The sequence below is a fragment of the Macrosteles quadrilineatus genome, unplaced genomic scaffold (assembly GCF_028750875.1).
Source record: "Macrosteles quadrilineatus isolate MER2022 unplaced genomic scaffold, UCM_ALF_1.0 Scaffold_1__1_contigs__length_201487025, whole genome shotgun sequence".
NCBI classification, from domain to species: Eukaryota; Metazoa; Arthropoda; class Insecta; order Hemiptera; family Cicadellidae; genus Macrosteles; species Macrosteles quadrilineatus.
Genome location: NW_026542594.1, coordinates 34,475,723 through 34,492,238, shown reverse-complemented (window position 1 = coordinate 34,492,238; position 16,516 = coordinate 34,475,723). Strand labels below are relative to the sequence as shown.

Below are 16,516 nucleotides of genomic sequence, written 5' to 3'. Positions count from 1 at the left end.
AAACCAATCTCAGTGTACTTTTAAGATTTATTTTCAACTTTGGAAGAACTTCAAAAGAGTTCCCAAATTATTCCCAGAGATCCTTAGGGGACGTCCCTGATACTGCTTGAAGTTCTTCCAAAGCTGAAAATAAATCTTAAAAGTACACTGAGTTTACTTTGCTCACTACTACACTAAATTTAGTGTTGCACTTCAATGTGAATCTTCTGTAGTGGCCTTTTATTTACTGTATTTTACCAAACCTCTTTTAAATGAATTGTACTGCTAAGAGTGAAATACCAAGGTTATTGAAAACTATAAAATGTATAACAATTCGATTTATTGTACAAAAACTAAAGATAACAACAAACGATTTAATGGATTCTTAAAGATTGGTTTATAGTGTTTTCGACTCTAATAACAATGTAATATACGTCAGATCTCAGATTCCGAGTGCAACAATCATAGATATTTTAAATCAAAAATTGTGAATGAACCCCTTGAAAGAGAAGTACATGGCGCGGTTACAAACCAACTCCGAATGTGCCAACTGAGGTGTGATATTTTACTTTAATTTGAGATGACCAGTACTCGCAAATCCTTCGTTGGCCAACGACTTAAAAAGTGAAGATCGTGTCTCGTAGTCCAACCTGGTTAAACAGTATTTCTGTTTGAACGCAGTAAAATGTGATGAAAGACTGCTTATTATTTTATAGCTAAAGAGTACTATGGCGGTTCATCTATTATGAAACACACACACTATCCCAATTAACACTTCCGTGTCTAGTCGAACCTGCAGCCTACCTCAACTTTCAATATTGTTTAATTTATTTTCCCCAAATCAAAACAATGGCTGTTGCACTCTTAATAAATATTTACTAAAATTTAACAACAAAATTCAACAGTGATTCTACAAATAATTGTGTTGCGATAGAATTCTTTGCAAGTTACTTTCCTACAAAAATATGTTCATTTAATTTAATATAAAAGCATAAGATTACTACAGTCTACTATATAATACTGATTGATTTACTAAAAACGGATATAAAAATCCCCTGCGAAACTTAGATCTAGAGACATCTATATATATAAAAGGCAAAGCCCTCACTGACTGACTGACACACTCATCACTAATTCTCCCACTTCCCACTTACCTAGGAGGCTGAAATTTGGTACACTGATTCTTTAGGCATTAAATAGGAAAACTGAGTGGTTTTTATTCTGATCGGACTCTCGGGCTCCGCCCCAGTGGCTCTGGAGTTTCCCATGTTAACCTAATGAGTACTCATATTTAAATGGAATTAATGAATCATAACAGCTGTTTCAATTAAACAAGTTGGTTCTGTTCTGTGATGTTCAATAGCATTAAAGTTACTAGGATTACCAACAGAGTGCAGCACTATTATTTTTTTTAAATCTATGACAACAGCTAATTTGCAACCAAAAGGTGAGTGAGCGCAGCGAACGAACTTCAACCCGGAGGCGAGTTAGCGTAGCGAACGAGCTAACCTGAAGGCAAGTGAGCGCAGCGAACGAGCTCCAACCGTAAAGGTGAGTGAGCGTAGCGAATGAACTTCAACCAGGACGTGTGAGCGCAGCGAACAAGCTCCAACCCAAAGGTGAGTGAGCGTAGCGAACAAACTTCAACCAGGACGTGATTGAGCCAAGAGAACGAGCTCACATATGAAGTTAAACGGGGCAAAGCCCGCGGGTACAGCTAGTGTGCTTGTATAACAAGAATTAACAAAATGTAACATGAAAATTTTACACATGTGCGATTCACTGAAAAATTACAACTATAACCATAAACAACATAAATTACTTACAAATTTGGACGTCCGACACTGATATATACACTGGGACAGGTAGGGATAAAGCGTAATTAGGCGAGCTTACCAAAACGCGGTTGATTTGATTTGGTTTCGAACGTGAAATTTTCAATGGCGGTCTGTGTTAGCCGGTAAAGTAAATTTACAACACTTTTTTCTCGGAATTAATATTTTCAAACCGCGTGGCAATGATATCCCTGCGGGATATAGGCTTAATGATTTAAAATTTTTTAAATACGTGCGTTGCATAAAAACAATTGTGTAAGTTTTAAAAATTTCAAGAGTCCTTGTTATTTTACGAATCCAACTACGAATAATATAATGCGTTACCAGATTTCATTAATATTTTAAATGGAAAAAAATTCCAATCATTTTACACACTGGCTGTTTAATTAGGGTGCAACAGTCCTGTCTATTTAATTAGTTTATTAAAATATATGTACATATCTCAGTAAATCGAAATGAAAAAAAAATCTAGTAGACTAAATACATCTAGAGGACACCCTTGCATTTGTTTTCCCTCTTGTAGCCTGTTACACATGAGACAGTTTTTTTACCTTTTTGTTTAGTTTTACGTGGTCGTCCTGTGAAACTCTTTTTACCCTTATTTTCAACAATGCTGAGTCCCTGATCTTGTTTGACTTCCACTTTACACTGTTGAACAGTTTGCACCTCACTAAGAGTTTTAACATGTACAACTTATGTTCTTTACACTGCACCAACCACTGAGGATATATCTTCTCGGTATGTAATGAAATTTGCTCCACCAATGTCTTGGTAACTTCGGTGTTTGCAATTACCTTTGGAAGAAGATTAGCAAAGCAAATTACTTGAAATTTAAGAACTTTGTGGAGAAAATCGGATGGCTTGCACAGCTTCGCTAATTCACCGGTGTGCGTAGTGAAGGTTTTCATCAGGAGAAGGTGTTCACGCGGTATAAAAACGGTAGAGTTTTCTTTTAGTAGATTTGTTTTGCATGTGTCACAGGCAAATTTGTCTATACAGTTTTTCCCAATCCAACCAGATATGTAACATATAACACTGTCTTCAAATAGTGTCACTTTTATTTCTTCTTCGACTGGCTGCTCCGGTTGCTGGTATGTATCACAGGACAGCTGATGACTGGTCGATGGTTTTGAACTAGATAGTTTCTAAGTTTGCTATGAAAATTGTTAACCGTGATTACAAAACTAATACTGTAGCTATAAAGTAAATAAATGTTAAAATAAAATATTTATCCCTGTCGGGTGTCGGTATCATCGGAATAGACTTTTGACAATCGAGTCTTGGTACCGATACCAATGTCCAAGTGGTAACCAATGGATGGCGGTATCGATGACGACAATCGACACATCCCTTTGTAGAACTGCATCGTGACCAAATCGATGCATGCTGGATCGAATCGGGATTCGATGTATCGAATTGAAATTTCAATGCATCGCACTCGCTGCACACCACTACCTATCGCTATCACCCAGTGTCAGCTGTCCCTGTCAGTGAAATGGATGACGCAAGCGATGTCTAGTTTGCCGATTATTATTAGGCCTAGTATGTCAATATTGAAAGGGGTTGTTAAGGGATTAAATGAAACTCAAACATTTTCCTTTCTTGTTATTTACTTGTCAAACATTAACGAAATCGGCTTAACCTCTACTACTCGACTCGAGTTGCGAATATATTTAACTAAGTAGGCAAACAGCAAGGATTTATAACGGCAATGGCAATTTACCCGCTCTGAACTGACTTAATCCGCACCGATTCGTAGCATTCAGTAGTTCAGTGTCAGTATCGGTATCGAACCCAAAACAGGCAAGTATCGAGTATCGACGATATTGAGAGTATTTTGGTATTGAGTATCGGTATCGGCCCACCTCTAATTAAGACCAAGAAGGTTAGCTCCGGATAAATATAAAATTGCCAAATTAGAGTTTGAATCCATGGTAGCAAATGGAACTAAGTGTCGATCCAAAAGCCCATGGTCATCACCACTTCATATGGTACCTAAAAAGAATGATGAGCGGCGACCATGTGGCGATTACCGAGCATTGAATGCCCGCACTATTCCAGATTCTTACCCTGTTCGACATATCCATGATTTCTCAAATTGTTTGCACAGTAGCAAAGTTTTCACTGTGATAGATCCTGTAAAGGCATATACGCAAATCCCAGTTAATAAAGGAGACGTGCCAAAGACCGCAATAACGACCCCATTCGGTCTCTTTGAATTCCCCTTCATGTCTTTCGGATTGAGGAATGCTGGTCAAACTTTTCAAAGGTTTATTGATGAAGTCATTTTTCGTAGAGGGACTCAGTTTTTGTTTCCCATACATTGACCATATCCTTGTTTTCTCAAAAGACCCTGTTGAGCACGAAGAACACCTCCGTATTCTGTTCAAGAGGTTAGTCAAATATGGCGTCCTTATAAATGTGAAGAAATCCGTATTTAACACTCACTCAGTAGTTTTTTTGGCATATCAAGTCACCGCTGACGGAACCAGGCCTGTGCGTGATCGCATTGACGCCCTTCAGAAATATCCTTTGCCACAAACTGCCAAAGGTCTTAGGCAATTCTTGGGAATGTTGAACTTTTACCGCAGCCTCACGCTGCAGAATTTCAAGCCCCTCTCCACACTATCCTTTCGTCATTAAAAGGGAATCAAAAAGTCCCTTGGACCGATGTATTGACTGAAAAATTCAGTAAATGTAAAGATCATTTAGCCGAAGCTACATTACTTTGTCACCCCAACGCTAATGGTAAATTAGCACTTTTTTGTGATGCATCGAATACTGCAGTAGGATCAGTACTACAACAATTGAATCAAGATGGAATATGGGAGCCTCTGTCCTTCTTTTCCCAAAAACTAACACCTAAGCAAGCCAGTTGGCCCGCTTATTATAGGGAATTGTTTGCCATCTATTCGTCTGTTAAACATTTCAGACATATATTAGAAGCTAACAACTGTACTGTCTATATTGATCACAAGCCCATCACTTTAGTTTTTCAACAAAAGAAGGACAAACTACCTCCTGTTCAAACTAACCATCTTTCATTTATCTCACGTTCACGACTGACATAGTAACGTTACTGGTGCTTCAAACATAGTAGCAGACAGTTTTTCTAGGATAGAATCTATTTCTGTCAACAAGACTTTAGTAAAATTGATCTGTATCTCTTGGCAGATTCTCAATCTAATCATGAGGAACTTAAGTCTATTCTCGAAAACAGTACTTCACTTTGTCTTCAACCAGTTCCAGTTCCTGGCTCTGATGTTTTCGTCTACTGCGATACAAAGAACGGTAGAGAACGATTGTATATCCCCAAATGTTTACGCAGAGAAGCGTTTAATTCATTCCATAACTTAAGTCACCCTGGGATAAAATCCATGAATAAAATGTTAACTTCAAGATATGTTTAGCCTTCAATAAATTGTGATTGTAAAGAGTGGACCTTGTCCTGTCAAGAGTGTCAACGTTCAAAAATTACTCGTCATGTTCAAACACCTATCAACGATTTCCCTTTGCCAAATTGTAGATTTGAACATATTCATGTGGATATCATTGGCCCATTACCCCAAGTTGGAAATCTTCGTTACTGTCTCACAGTAGTAGATAGGTTCACCAGATGGCCGGAAGCACACCCCTTGCAAGGTATCTCTGCCGAAGAAGTCTCGTCAGCTCTTTTCAATTGTTGGATATCAAGGTATGGTGTTCCCTTGCGAATAACAACAGACCAGGGTAAACAATTTGAATCTGCACTCTTTGCTGAGTTGGGAAAATTGTGTGGATTTTCAAGATTAAGGACAACAAGTTACCACCCGTGTGCAAATGGCATGGTGGAATGTTTCCACAGACAACTCAAGGCGGCCATCATGTGCCACTCCACCTCCACGTGGGTCGAATCCTTGCCCACAGTGCTTCTTGGAATAAGAAATGCTTTCCGTGTGGATCCGAACACCTCGTCTGCTGAAATGGTTTTTGGAGAGGTTTTACGCCTCCCTGGCGAGTATTTTATGCCAACAATCCAGCTGGCACCCTTAGAGGGTCCGACTAATTTTGTGTCTCGATTACGACTCAAGATTTTATCAATAAAACCAACAAATATCAAGAGACACAGTATTAACCGAAGCTTCATTTTTCGTGATTTGGACACATGTTCACACGTTTTTCTGAGAGTGGATGGTATGAGAAAATCTTTATAACATCCATACACGGGACCTCATCCAGTGATCAAGAAAGACAGTAAAACTATCACAATAAAAGTGAATGGTTCTAATGTTAAAGATAGTTTGACAGAGTTAAACCGGCCTATATCCTTCAGAATGATGATGTTGAGCCCTCAACTGTATCTCAAACTTCAAAAGATGTGGATTTTCAAAAGTCGTATACGACAAAGTCTGGAAGAAAAGTGAGATTCATGAATCCAATTTCAGTTTGATGAAAATTGTGTTTATCCTTGCTGTTATTTAATTTTAATTTTTTTTTTTTTTTTTTGTGACTTTTCGGAACCCTCCCGAAACTCCATGGACTTCCAGTCTTCGTAGAGGGCTCCTGTAGTGAGCTGACAGATTTATCAGCTGACAGATGTTTTAAATAGTTTGATTGAATTTTGGTTGCTATGAAGAGAAAAATAAACAAAGAGACATTCTTTTAGGCTTTTCCAACAAAAGTGGATCATTTTTATTTGCACTAAACAATAAATTGTTAATTACTTTTAAAAATATGTTAAATTAAAACATTGATATTTAGTGGAAACCTCTAGACTTTATTTCAAGTATTCTCCTATTTAAAAGTGGTTCTTTCCACTAAATGTCTGGTAGTTTCTAGACACATGGATGTTTTCAACTGATTTTTTTCTAATTACAAAATTTGTATATAATGTTATCTTAGTTATATTTTTTTTTCTCATCTTTTTGTCTAGGATTGGTCGATCTGGAAGATTTGGCAGGAAAGGTGTAGCTATAAACTTTGTGAAAAATGATGACATCCGTATCTTGAGAGATATTGAACAGTATTACTCAACCCAGATAGATGAGATGCCTATGAATGGTAAGTAAACACTAATGTTATCATGATTTATAGTCAACAGACTAACAAAACACATTCCAGTTTTCAGCTTTAAAAATGATTTTAAATGTAAGATTGGTTATCCATTTCCCATGGTTATAGCAAATTTTCCATGTAGGGAATATTAGCGAATTTCCCATTTAGAAAATATTAGCGAATTTCCCATATAGACCTAGACAAAATACTTATTTACTTTATCCTTTTGATGTCCCAACTTACTTGATTCTTTTGATACATTCAATTTCATATATACTAGCTGTTACCCTGCCATCTTTGCCTGACATAGTTTTGCGTTTTATTACTACTAGTACCTGGTGACCGAACCATATGACTATCCGCAGTACTATCCTGATAATTAGAATACAATCATTTAAAATATGCAGAGCTCAAACCTCTCTTCAAGAAAGGCGAGAGACAAAATCCGGACAATTATCGACCAGTTTCGCTTCTACCATCATTTTCAAAAGTGTTTGAAAAACTAGCATCCAAACAAAACCCAAGTTATCTTGAGGATAATAATATTTTGGCTAGTGAACAAATTGGTTTTAGAAAGGGTGTAAGCACAATGAAAGCTTTATCAGATTTCATTAGTGAGGTTTCATGGCCTTTGGATGGGTCACAGAGCACAATGGGAGTGTTTTTGTGACCTATCCAAGGCATTTGACTCTGTCAACCATGATATTATTTTCAAAAAGCTAAATATAACTTTTGAAAAAAAAATCTGTCTTATGGTTGACTTCACACTTAACAAACCATTTTAAAGAACAACATTTTTTTTAAATAATGAAAAATCAATATCAGAATGGGAAAAAATTACAGTTGGTGTTCCTCTACTAGGCTCAATCCTTGGACCTTTACTCTTTATTTTGTATATAAATGACTTGCCTAAAAATGTCTCTAACAAGCTTATTTCATATGCCGACGATACAACTGCAGTTTTCAAATGTAAAAATGATTTCAGAATTATTGCTCAAAGTTAAACAAGCCCTATGGAAACTGGAACAGTGGTTCAACATTAATGGTATAAAAATGAATCAAGATAAAACCTAATTGGTATAGTTTTGTACTGCTCAGGCGAAAGAGTTTATAGACCAAAATTTAGCTGATGATGATGCAAAATTTCTCGTTTTGTGCTTAGATTCGAATTTAAATTGGAACAAAAGCATTGAAAATTTAATTGGTAGACTGAATTCGGCTTGTTATCAAATGATATGTTAAAGAAACACAATTAAATTAAAAACTCGTTTCATGTTATATTATGCATACTTCTATTTAATTCTTCAATATGGAATTGAATTCTAGGGCTTTGCATCCAACATTGATTTAATTTTTAAGATTCAGAATTGTTTTTAAAAAGAATAATGACATTTGCACCATCGAGAACATCATGTAAGCCTTTTTTTTTTGGAATTAGGAGTAATGACTGTTCCGAGTTTAACAATTTTTAAAACACTTGATGGTAGAAGGAAATTTTGAAAAATTATGTAGTGAAAACGTTAAGCATAGGTATTATACTAGGTTTAAAACTAACTTTCTGTATCCGCGGCATCGTTTTTCATTACTAGAAAAAAAAACCTAACATACATGGGCAAAAAATTATTTAATAAACTGTCTCAAGAATTAAAGAACAAATTACAGTCCAAGCATTTCAAAAGCAGCCTTGTTGTTTTATTTTAAGAAAAAACCTATTACAGTATACTGGAGAACGCGTGCGGCTCAATGAGCCGTATAGTATGAAACATAACGCAGAGGAGAGCGTTATGCTTTAATTAGAGTAATTCTAGTTACATATTAGAGTTGTTTGAAAACTTGTTTGGAAACTAATTTTAAATATCTCTATTTGCGCCGTCAAGGTTCACCTTCATTATTTCTGCTCTCAGTTTTAACTGATAACTTCTAATGCATGCTAAATGTTCTGCTTCAACATGTTGCAACAAAGTTGTTAAAGCACTGAGAATAAAAAAAAAAACTGTTGCCTTACTGATAACCTGTGTTAAGAAATCTAAGTTGGGTCATTTTATTTCTTTTATTTGAGACATCCTCCTAAACCAACGATTTTTTTTCGTATAGAATCCTGTAAACATAAATAAATTATGTCAATAACCCGAATGTTGTTTAGGATAATTAGTTTTCACATTTAGTTTAGTATTTAAAAATGTAGAGTCTAACGTTCTTTCAGCTAGGGCCACTTGTCGGCTTTTAGCAGCGGTACAGAGTAATAAATCACCGTCCTTCTACGAAAGGACAGAACCTTCCTCGCCAGTTCTTAGAATGTTGTAACTCAAATCTTGGGTAAGGGAGGTGTCTTTTGTCTCTGTTTCGACGAGCACCACATTGTTAAGTTCGCATAGCTTCATATAGAACGTGAGAGGTAGATCCCTCCACACATTTCATTTGTCTTCATTCACATTATGTTAAAACCACATTAGTTTTTTCACAACGGTTTCATTTATACAGCCCACTAATATTAGCCTATTTGTTAATTTCTACATCAATACAATTATAGTTGATTTCAAAGTGTTAGTTTTTATTATTACCAAAGCAATGGCGCATAACGCGCTGAAACACTTTAAGACAAATTATTTTTTTGTTCCAGATTATTACCTCTAATTCTACTGATAATTTCAGTTTTATACACCATAATACATTTGAAGTTATGAGCAATCAAATAATTTCTAATCGTAATGCTGCGATGTTATTTGAAATGTTTACTTATTAGTACGAACTTTATAGAACAACACAATACACAATACAAAACAATATTTAAGTTTTGAATTCTTAAAAAAGTGTCGTGAAAACATTAATATATATATATAAATATGTATATATGATATTCAGTACTTACCGCAATTAATCGTCCAAATATCAGCTAATGGTGAATTTGGGAACCGGAACATACGGACACCTTCCTCCCGGCTTGAAGAACAAGACTTATAGCTACACTTTGTCCTTGGCATGATAACAATTAGCTTAAACAACTAAAAAAAACCCTATTTCGAAACACAAATATACATTGACAATTGAGAATACTACTACAATTCCGTTTTGAAAGTAACGCGCGCGCTGGCTACACTAGACAGTGCAGATGAGCCATGCCAGCTTAGCTAGGAGAGAGAGGGAAATAAGGGTGCGTGCAGTTGGCAGCACTGACAGCGCTTGCCTGTCAATGCTGGTGGCGCTGCCTATGGAGCAACAGGCAAAGCTCTCTCCGAGTACTTAACGCTTATAACCAGCAGTCAGCATTCTGGGTAATAGTAGTATATTTTCTGTGACTACGCCGACGAATTGATGTTCTTGCGTTGTCCTCTACACTATCATGTACATACGTAGCCTCAATATTTTCAAGGGGGCAACCTGCCTGACTGCGCACTGGTCTTTTAATGTCCAAAACTGAGTTATTTTCTTCAAACTTAGAAATCCATCTTTGGACAGATCACTCATTTAGTACATTGTCCCGGCCGAAAATATCGCGAAGCTTCTGCACAGTTTCAGCGAAACATTCCCCGAACTTGTAGTGCACCTTAACTATGACCACGTATTGATCCGTCGTGTAGATTCATGACTACGAGTGGGACCTAATACTGCTAACATCGCTGATAATTTAGGAATTCCTATTGAAATACAGATAAGGCTAAGACGCTCCTGAAATCCGGCAGTCTTACTGGGATACCCGTTACTATTCACAATCATAAACAATTTATGGTTTCATTTTCTTGTTACTTGTGCACCCCTATTGTTATTCTAATTTACCTCAACCATCTAACCACTGAAAAGCCGTAAATGTCATGATTCCACCTGTGAAAAGCTTTGTGTGGTGGACTGATATGAAAATTGAGTGAATTTGATGTAGTTTTGTTTTAAAGTTTATTAATAATTGATTTGGGGTTTCTTGTTACAGTGGCTGATCTGATCTAAAGAGAAGTCCTCAAGAAGTTAATGATGTATCTTACAATGTGTGTATAGTAGGTTCTTGTAAATATGTTATTTTTTAGCAGTAGTTTTTTTTTTTTCAATAAATTTTTTACTCTCTGTAATGATTAGGAAAATAATATGTAACAGTTACATAATATTGTTTAGTACAAATTATAAGACCAATTAGGTTTTTGAAAAATCTCTAAGTTTGTCTTTGCTCATTAAACTTAAAAATATTGCTTTTTTTCAAAACTGTAAAATATTTTTACTAATAAAACTTGGTTTGTCTGTGGAAATGTTCTATTAAAATATATTTTATCTGTCGATCATTTATTTATTTCCTTGTGCATAACAGTACGTATTTATAAAATTATATAAAGTAATTAGCTGATTGGATCATTTTTTTGTGGTAGTCACACTTTTTGGTGTCACAGAAAATTTGGTATCACAATTGCCTGATATCTTAGGTGGGAAAAAATTAAATGTGGGTTCATTTTGAGTGTTGAGCAATTATGTGTCTGAAATCAAAAGACAAAAACAGTAATTGAATACAGTTTCTATTGAATTGTGGATATTTATAGGCATGCACTGTGGATGCGAGATACTCCCTGGGCCCTGTTTCATAAAAATACTAGTCTAGTAATTACTAGTCTAGTAAATACTCGTTCCGTATTTACCTGTCCTACTAGTTTGTGTTTCATAAACATTTTTATACCGCTAGTAAATACTAATTAATACCTGCGCTAGTATTTACCTGTGTATTTTACTAGTCACGTGGCCAACTTTACAAGTGAACTCTCAACACTAATTTCTAACCTCAATCACGGGTTTTCTGATGCTTCATAAAGGGTTTGAATTTTTTCCATTTGATACAAAAAATAAATAGCTGTAGAAACTCATTGTCTTCTTTTAAAAAATAACTATATAGACATATAAGTAAAACAATAACATATTATTTATCAAACCGCTATTATTTATGTTCATCAATGAGCCTGCGCCGGTGTCGCCGCAAACACGGTCATTGTAGTAGCCGGTTGTAGGCCTAGTTGCGGCGCTCAACACTCAACAGTTAGGTGGAAGTTGATCTGTTGCTGCCGCATTCGCTGTGAGTTTTATAGTTTGTTTTATTCTGACGTATAAAATTAAGCTTACCACGAGCAAAAAAAGAAGGCTCAAATTTTGAATGTAATTAAATCGTAAGGACATTTTGTTTAGAATGTTTTCAAGTAGCCTACTCTATGTACTACGTTTTCAAATATTCATGCATAAGAATATTCGGGTAGAAACCCGTTTGGTGATTTTCTAATTTTGAGTCTACAAACCATGAATAATAACAGTTTACTGATGTAATTAATAATTGCAACGCTGTTACAAGCAATTAGTGGGGGAGCTAAAGTAAAAAAACCATAAGAAAACTGCAAATTGTGATAAGAGTATGCCCTTTGGTGGGAATGTAGTTTAAGGTTAGGCAATGAAAATGAGATGGGGAGGTACCGACCAAAGTTGCTATAATCCAAATTGGCGCCGATTTTTCAAAATGGCTGCCCGTATTTTGGGTTTTAGCGAATTTCCCTATAGGGAAGTAGCTATTACCGTAGGTGGCACGGTAAGACCTAGACCCGGGACCGATTTACTTTTTCATTTTGATGTCCCCAGAGGCCAAAAACACCATTCGTTCAAATTTTTATATATGTATATATATATATACTTGTATATATATATATACGTCCGTGAACGCGATAACTTGAGTAATTTTTGTCCGATTTTGATGAAATTTGGTTTAAAGGTGTAAAGCGGGATAAACTTGAATGAGTTCGCGAACCAGCACGATCGGACCATGGGAACGGGGCTTTACTTGGGGGTTTTATGGGGTAAAAATTGGTTTTTCTCACTTTTGACCCTCAAAACACAAAATTTCCCAATTTATCTTTAAACCTTTTTAAAGAGCTTAAAAAAACAAATAATTTAGTATATAAAAGTATTTTTGTTCGATTATTAGTAACCGAGAAAATTAAAAAAATTGTAAATTTAAAATTCCCATGTTATTCTTATGGAGAATACTGTCATATGTTGTAGTTTGCTTGTTTATGGATATATTTTGATCAAATTTGGCAAATTTATTTGTTTTGTACTAAGCCATCAATATTTTACTCAAAAACACACTTTATTAGTTTCCTTGTAGCAGCAAACCTAGGTACTCGTTAAACCTAATGTTATTAAAATATATTTAGGCCTAACTGAAAATCAATTCAGACAAATGGAAATTCGCTTAGTCGGCAGGTTTGCTGCGGTGGGGGTATTATATATTTTCTTTTGATATACGTCATGCAAAATGGTGTTTCTGATAAATTTTTACGTATTTAGGTATGAGCTAAGTAAATAAGTTGAGTAATAATGTAATAAACGTAAATTTATTTACAGAACATTTGTATCACCAAATAAAAAAGCGCTATATTTTATAAGTTGCAGAATATTTCTACCAACACCATTTTTCGCTAATTTGCCTATAGGAAAGTAGTTATTACCGTAGGTGGCATGGTAAGACCTAGGCCCGGGACCGATTTACCTTTTCATTTTAATGTCCCCAGAGGCCAAAAACACCATTCGTTCACATTTTTATATACAGGGTGGCTAAAAAGTAACTTGCACCCCCCTTTAACTTTTCAACCATTTGAGATATTTGAAATCGGTTTTCAGCAACCTTCTTAGATATGAAGGGCTACAATAATTATGGTCAATATTGAAAATTCTACCCTTAAGGGTAGTGGGGGTGATAACATTTTCAAATAACATGTATAGTCGAGTTTGGTATCATTTTACAGGTCTTAACAAAACATTAACATTGACATAAAGAAAACCAATATCGGCTCACTAATAACAAAATGCGCCCTAAAACGTTTCAAATCCTAATAACCATGAGGGTGACAAAAAATTAACTTGCACTCTCTTTAACTTTTTAACTATTTGAGATATTTGAAATCGGTTTACGGAAACTTTTTTTTGGATAAGAAGGGCTACAATAATTATGGTCAGTTTTGAAACTTTTGCTCTTCGGGGTAGCGGGGGTAGGGAGTAGCTCAAAATTTTCAAATAGCAAGTATTGTCGAGTTTGGTATCATTTTTTAGGTCTTGACAAAACATAACAATTACATAAAGAAAATATAAATCGGACCATTAATAACAAAATGGCAGTTCAAAATTATTTTAAATAACCATTGTCTCAATCATTTTTAGCTGCTGTTTTGTTGTTAATGGTCCGATTTCTTTTTTCTTTATGTAGTTGTTATGTTTTGTCAAGACCTAAAAAATGATACCAAACTCGACAATACTTGCTATTTGAAAATTTTAATCTACTCCTTACCCCTAAAGGAAACATTTTAAAAACTGACCATAATTATTGTAGCCCTTCATATCCAAACAATTTGCCGCAAACCGATTTCAAATATCTCAAATAGTTAAAAAGTTAAAGAGGATGCAAGTTAATTTTTTTGTCACCCTCATGGTTATTTGGATTTTAAACGTTTTAGGGCGCCATTTTGGTATTAGTGAGCCGATTTTGGTTTTCTTTATGTCAATGTTTATGTTTCGTCAAGACCTGTAAAATGATACCAAACTCGACTATACTTGTTATTTAAAAATTTTGAGCTACTCCCTACCCTCGCTACCCTTAAAGGCAAAATTTTCAAAATTGACCATAAATATTGTGGCTCCTAATATCTAAGAAGGTTTCCGCAAACCGATTTCAAATATCTAAAATGGTTGAAAAGTTAAGGAGGGTGCAAGTTTATTTATTTATTTATTTATTAAACATCATCACATTACATCAATTCTCTTGACAGGTGATTTGTCACAAAGTCTAATACTAATACTATACTACATTTTAAAATAAAATAGCTTACAAAATAAATAAAGCATATAATAAGCTACAAACCTATAGGAGAAGCAATATCTTTCAAATATACTCATTTTCCAGATATTCCTCTAACGAGTAAAATGCCCTCTCCAAAAGGAAATTTTTTAAAGATAGTTTAAATTTAGAGAATGAGGCAATGTTTTTAATCCCAGCGGGTAATTTATTGTAAATTTTTGGTCCCATATACTGAGGGGATAAATGAAAGATTTTAAGCCTATGTTGAACTGGTTTTATAATATTTTTGAATCTTGTGTTATGTAGATGAGATTGTTGACAGTCCATGAATGTGTCGAAATCACTTTTAACCATTAATGCCAATTTGTAAATATAAGAGCTAAAAAAAGTTAAAATTTTAAAATTAATAAATAAATCTTTACAATGTGTTCTACGGGAGACTCTGGCCATTAATCTTACAGCTCTTTTTTGGAGAATAAATATTTTTTTGGCCTGGCTTGATGAGCCCCATACAGTAATTCCATAATTCATAATCGATGAAAAATATGCGTGATATACTACTATTTGTGTTTCTAGATTAGTAGTATCCCGAATTATTGTGAGAACAAATGTTGCTGAGCGTAGTCTTTTTGATAGGTTTTTAATGTGTTTTTGCCAATTTAGTTGTGAATCGATTTCTATTCCCAAATAATTTATTGACTGTTGTGAATGAATTGTAGTTAAGTTTGTATTTACAATTATTTCTTGGTTAATATTGGATGCAGAAAACTGAATTAGTTGAGTTTTTGCCACATTCATGGACAGGCCATTTACTGCAAACCAATCCCCAAGGAGTTGAAATTCCTTAGTTATTGAGGCTTGAATGAACTCATTGTTTTGTCCTGTGCATATTAAAGCGGTATCATCTGCATATTGAAAGGTGGACATCTTAGTAGCATTGCATAGATCATTAACATAAATAATAAATAAACAAGGGCCGAGAATGGAGCCCTGAGGAACTCCATTGGGGTTAATGTTCCACTCTGATTTATAATTTCTCTGCATTTTTTGTAAAATAAGTCTTTGTTTTCGGGTCTTTAAATATGATATGAACCATTTTAATTCAGTATTTTTTATTCCATGCATACTTAATTTTTCTATGAGTATCTCATGATTCACACAGTCAAAAGCCTTGGATAGGTCACATAGCACACCCACAGTCTTCTGCGATCCATCCAAGGCTTCCGCAATGTAGTTAATCATTTTTGTTATGGATTTTTCAGTACCGAGTTCTGGGCGGAAACCAAACTGTGAAGGATTTATTAAATTATTGCTTTCTAAATATTCTGTTAGTTGAATCTTTACAATTTTTTCAAAAAAAGTTTAAGTTACTTTAAGTTACTTTTTTAGTTAGTTTTATTTAAGTTACTTTTCAGCCACCCTGTATGTATATATTTGTGTGTTTGTGTCTGTGAACGCGTTAAATTGAGTATTTTTTGTCCGATTTTGATGAAATTTGGTTTGAAGATGTAAGGCGGGATGAACTTGAATGAGTTCTCGCGAACCAGCATGATCGGACCTTGGGAACGGGGTTTTACAGGGGGTTTTATGGGGTAAAAATTGTTTTTTTTTTTAAATTTTTGACCCTCTAAACACAAAATTTCTTAATTCCCCTCCAGACCTTATTAAAGAGCTTAAAAAAAACAGATAATTTGGTATATAAAAGTGTTTTTGTACAATTATTGGTTACGGAGAAAATTACAAAAATTGTTATTTTAAAATTCCCATGTTATTCTTATGGAGAATGTTGTAAAATGTTTTAGTTTGCTTGTTTATGTATACATTTTGATCGAACTTGGTTAATGTATTTATTTTATACGAAGTA

At 34.8% G+C, this 16,516-nt stretch overlaps 1 protein-coding gene across 1 annotated transcript in view; it reads left to right on the top strand.

Moving 5' to 3' along the window:
- Nucleotides 1-11,108, top strand: part of LOC128982549 (eukaryotic initiation factor 4A-III) — a 100,760-nt gene extending 89,652 nt beyond the window's left edge. Inside the window, exons 8-9 of the mRNA XM_054401506.1 lie at nucleotides 6,727-6,854; nucleotides 10,771-11,108. Coding sequence (XP_054257481.1) covers nucleotides 6,727-6,854; nucleotides 10,771-10,787 — 145 coding nt within the window. The 3' untranslated portion in view covers nucleotides 10,788-11,108. The remainder of the gene's footprint in view (nucleotides 1-6,726; nucleotides 6,855-10,770) is intronic.
- The last annotated feature ends 5,408 nt before the right edge of the window (nucleotides 11,109-16,516 follow it).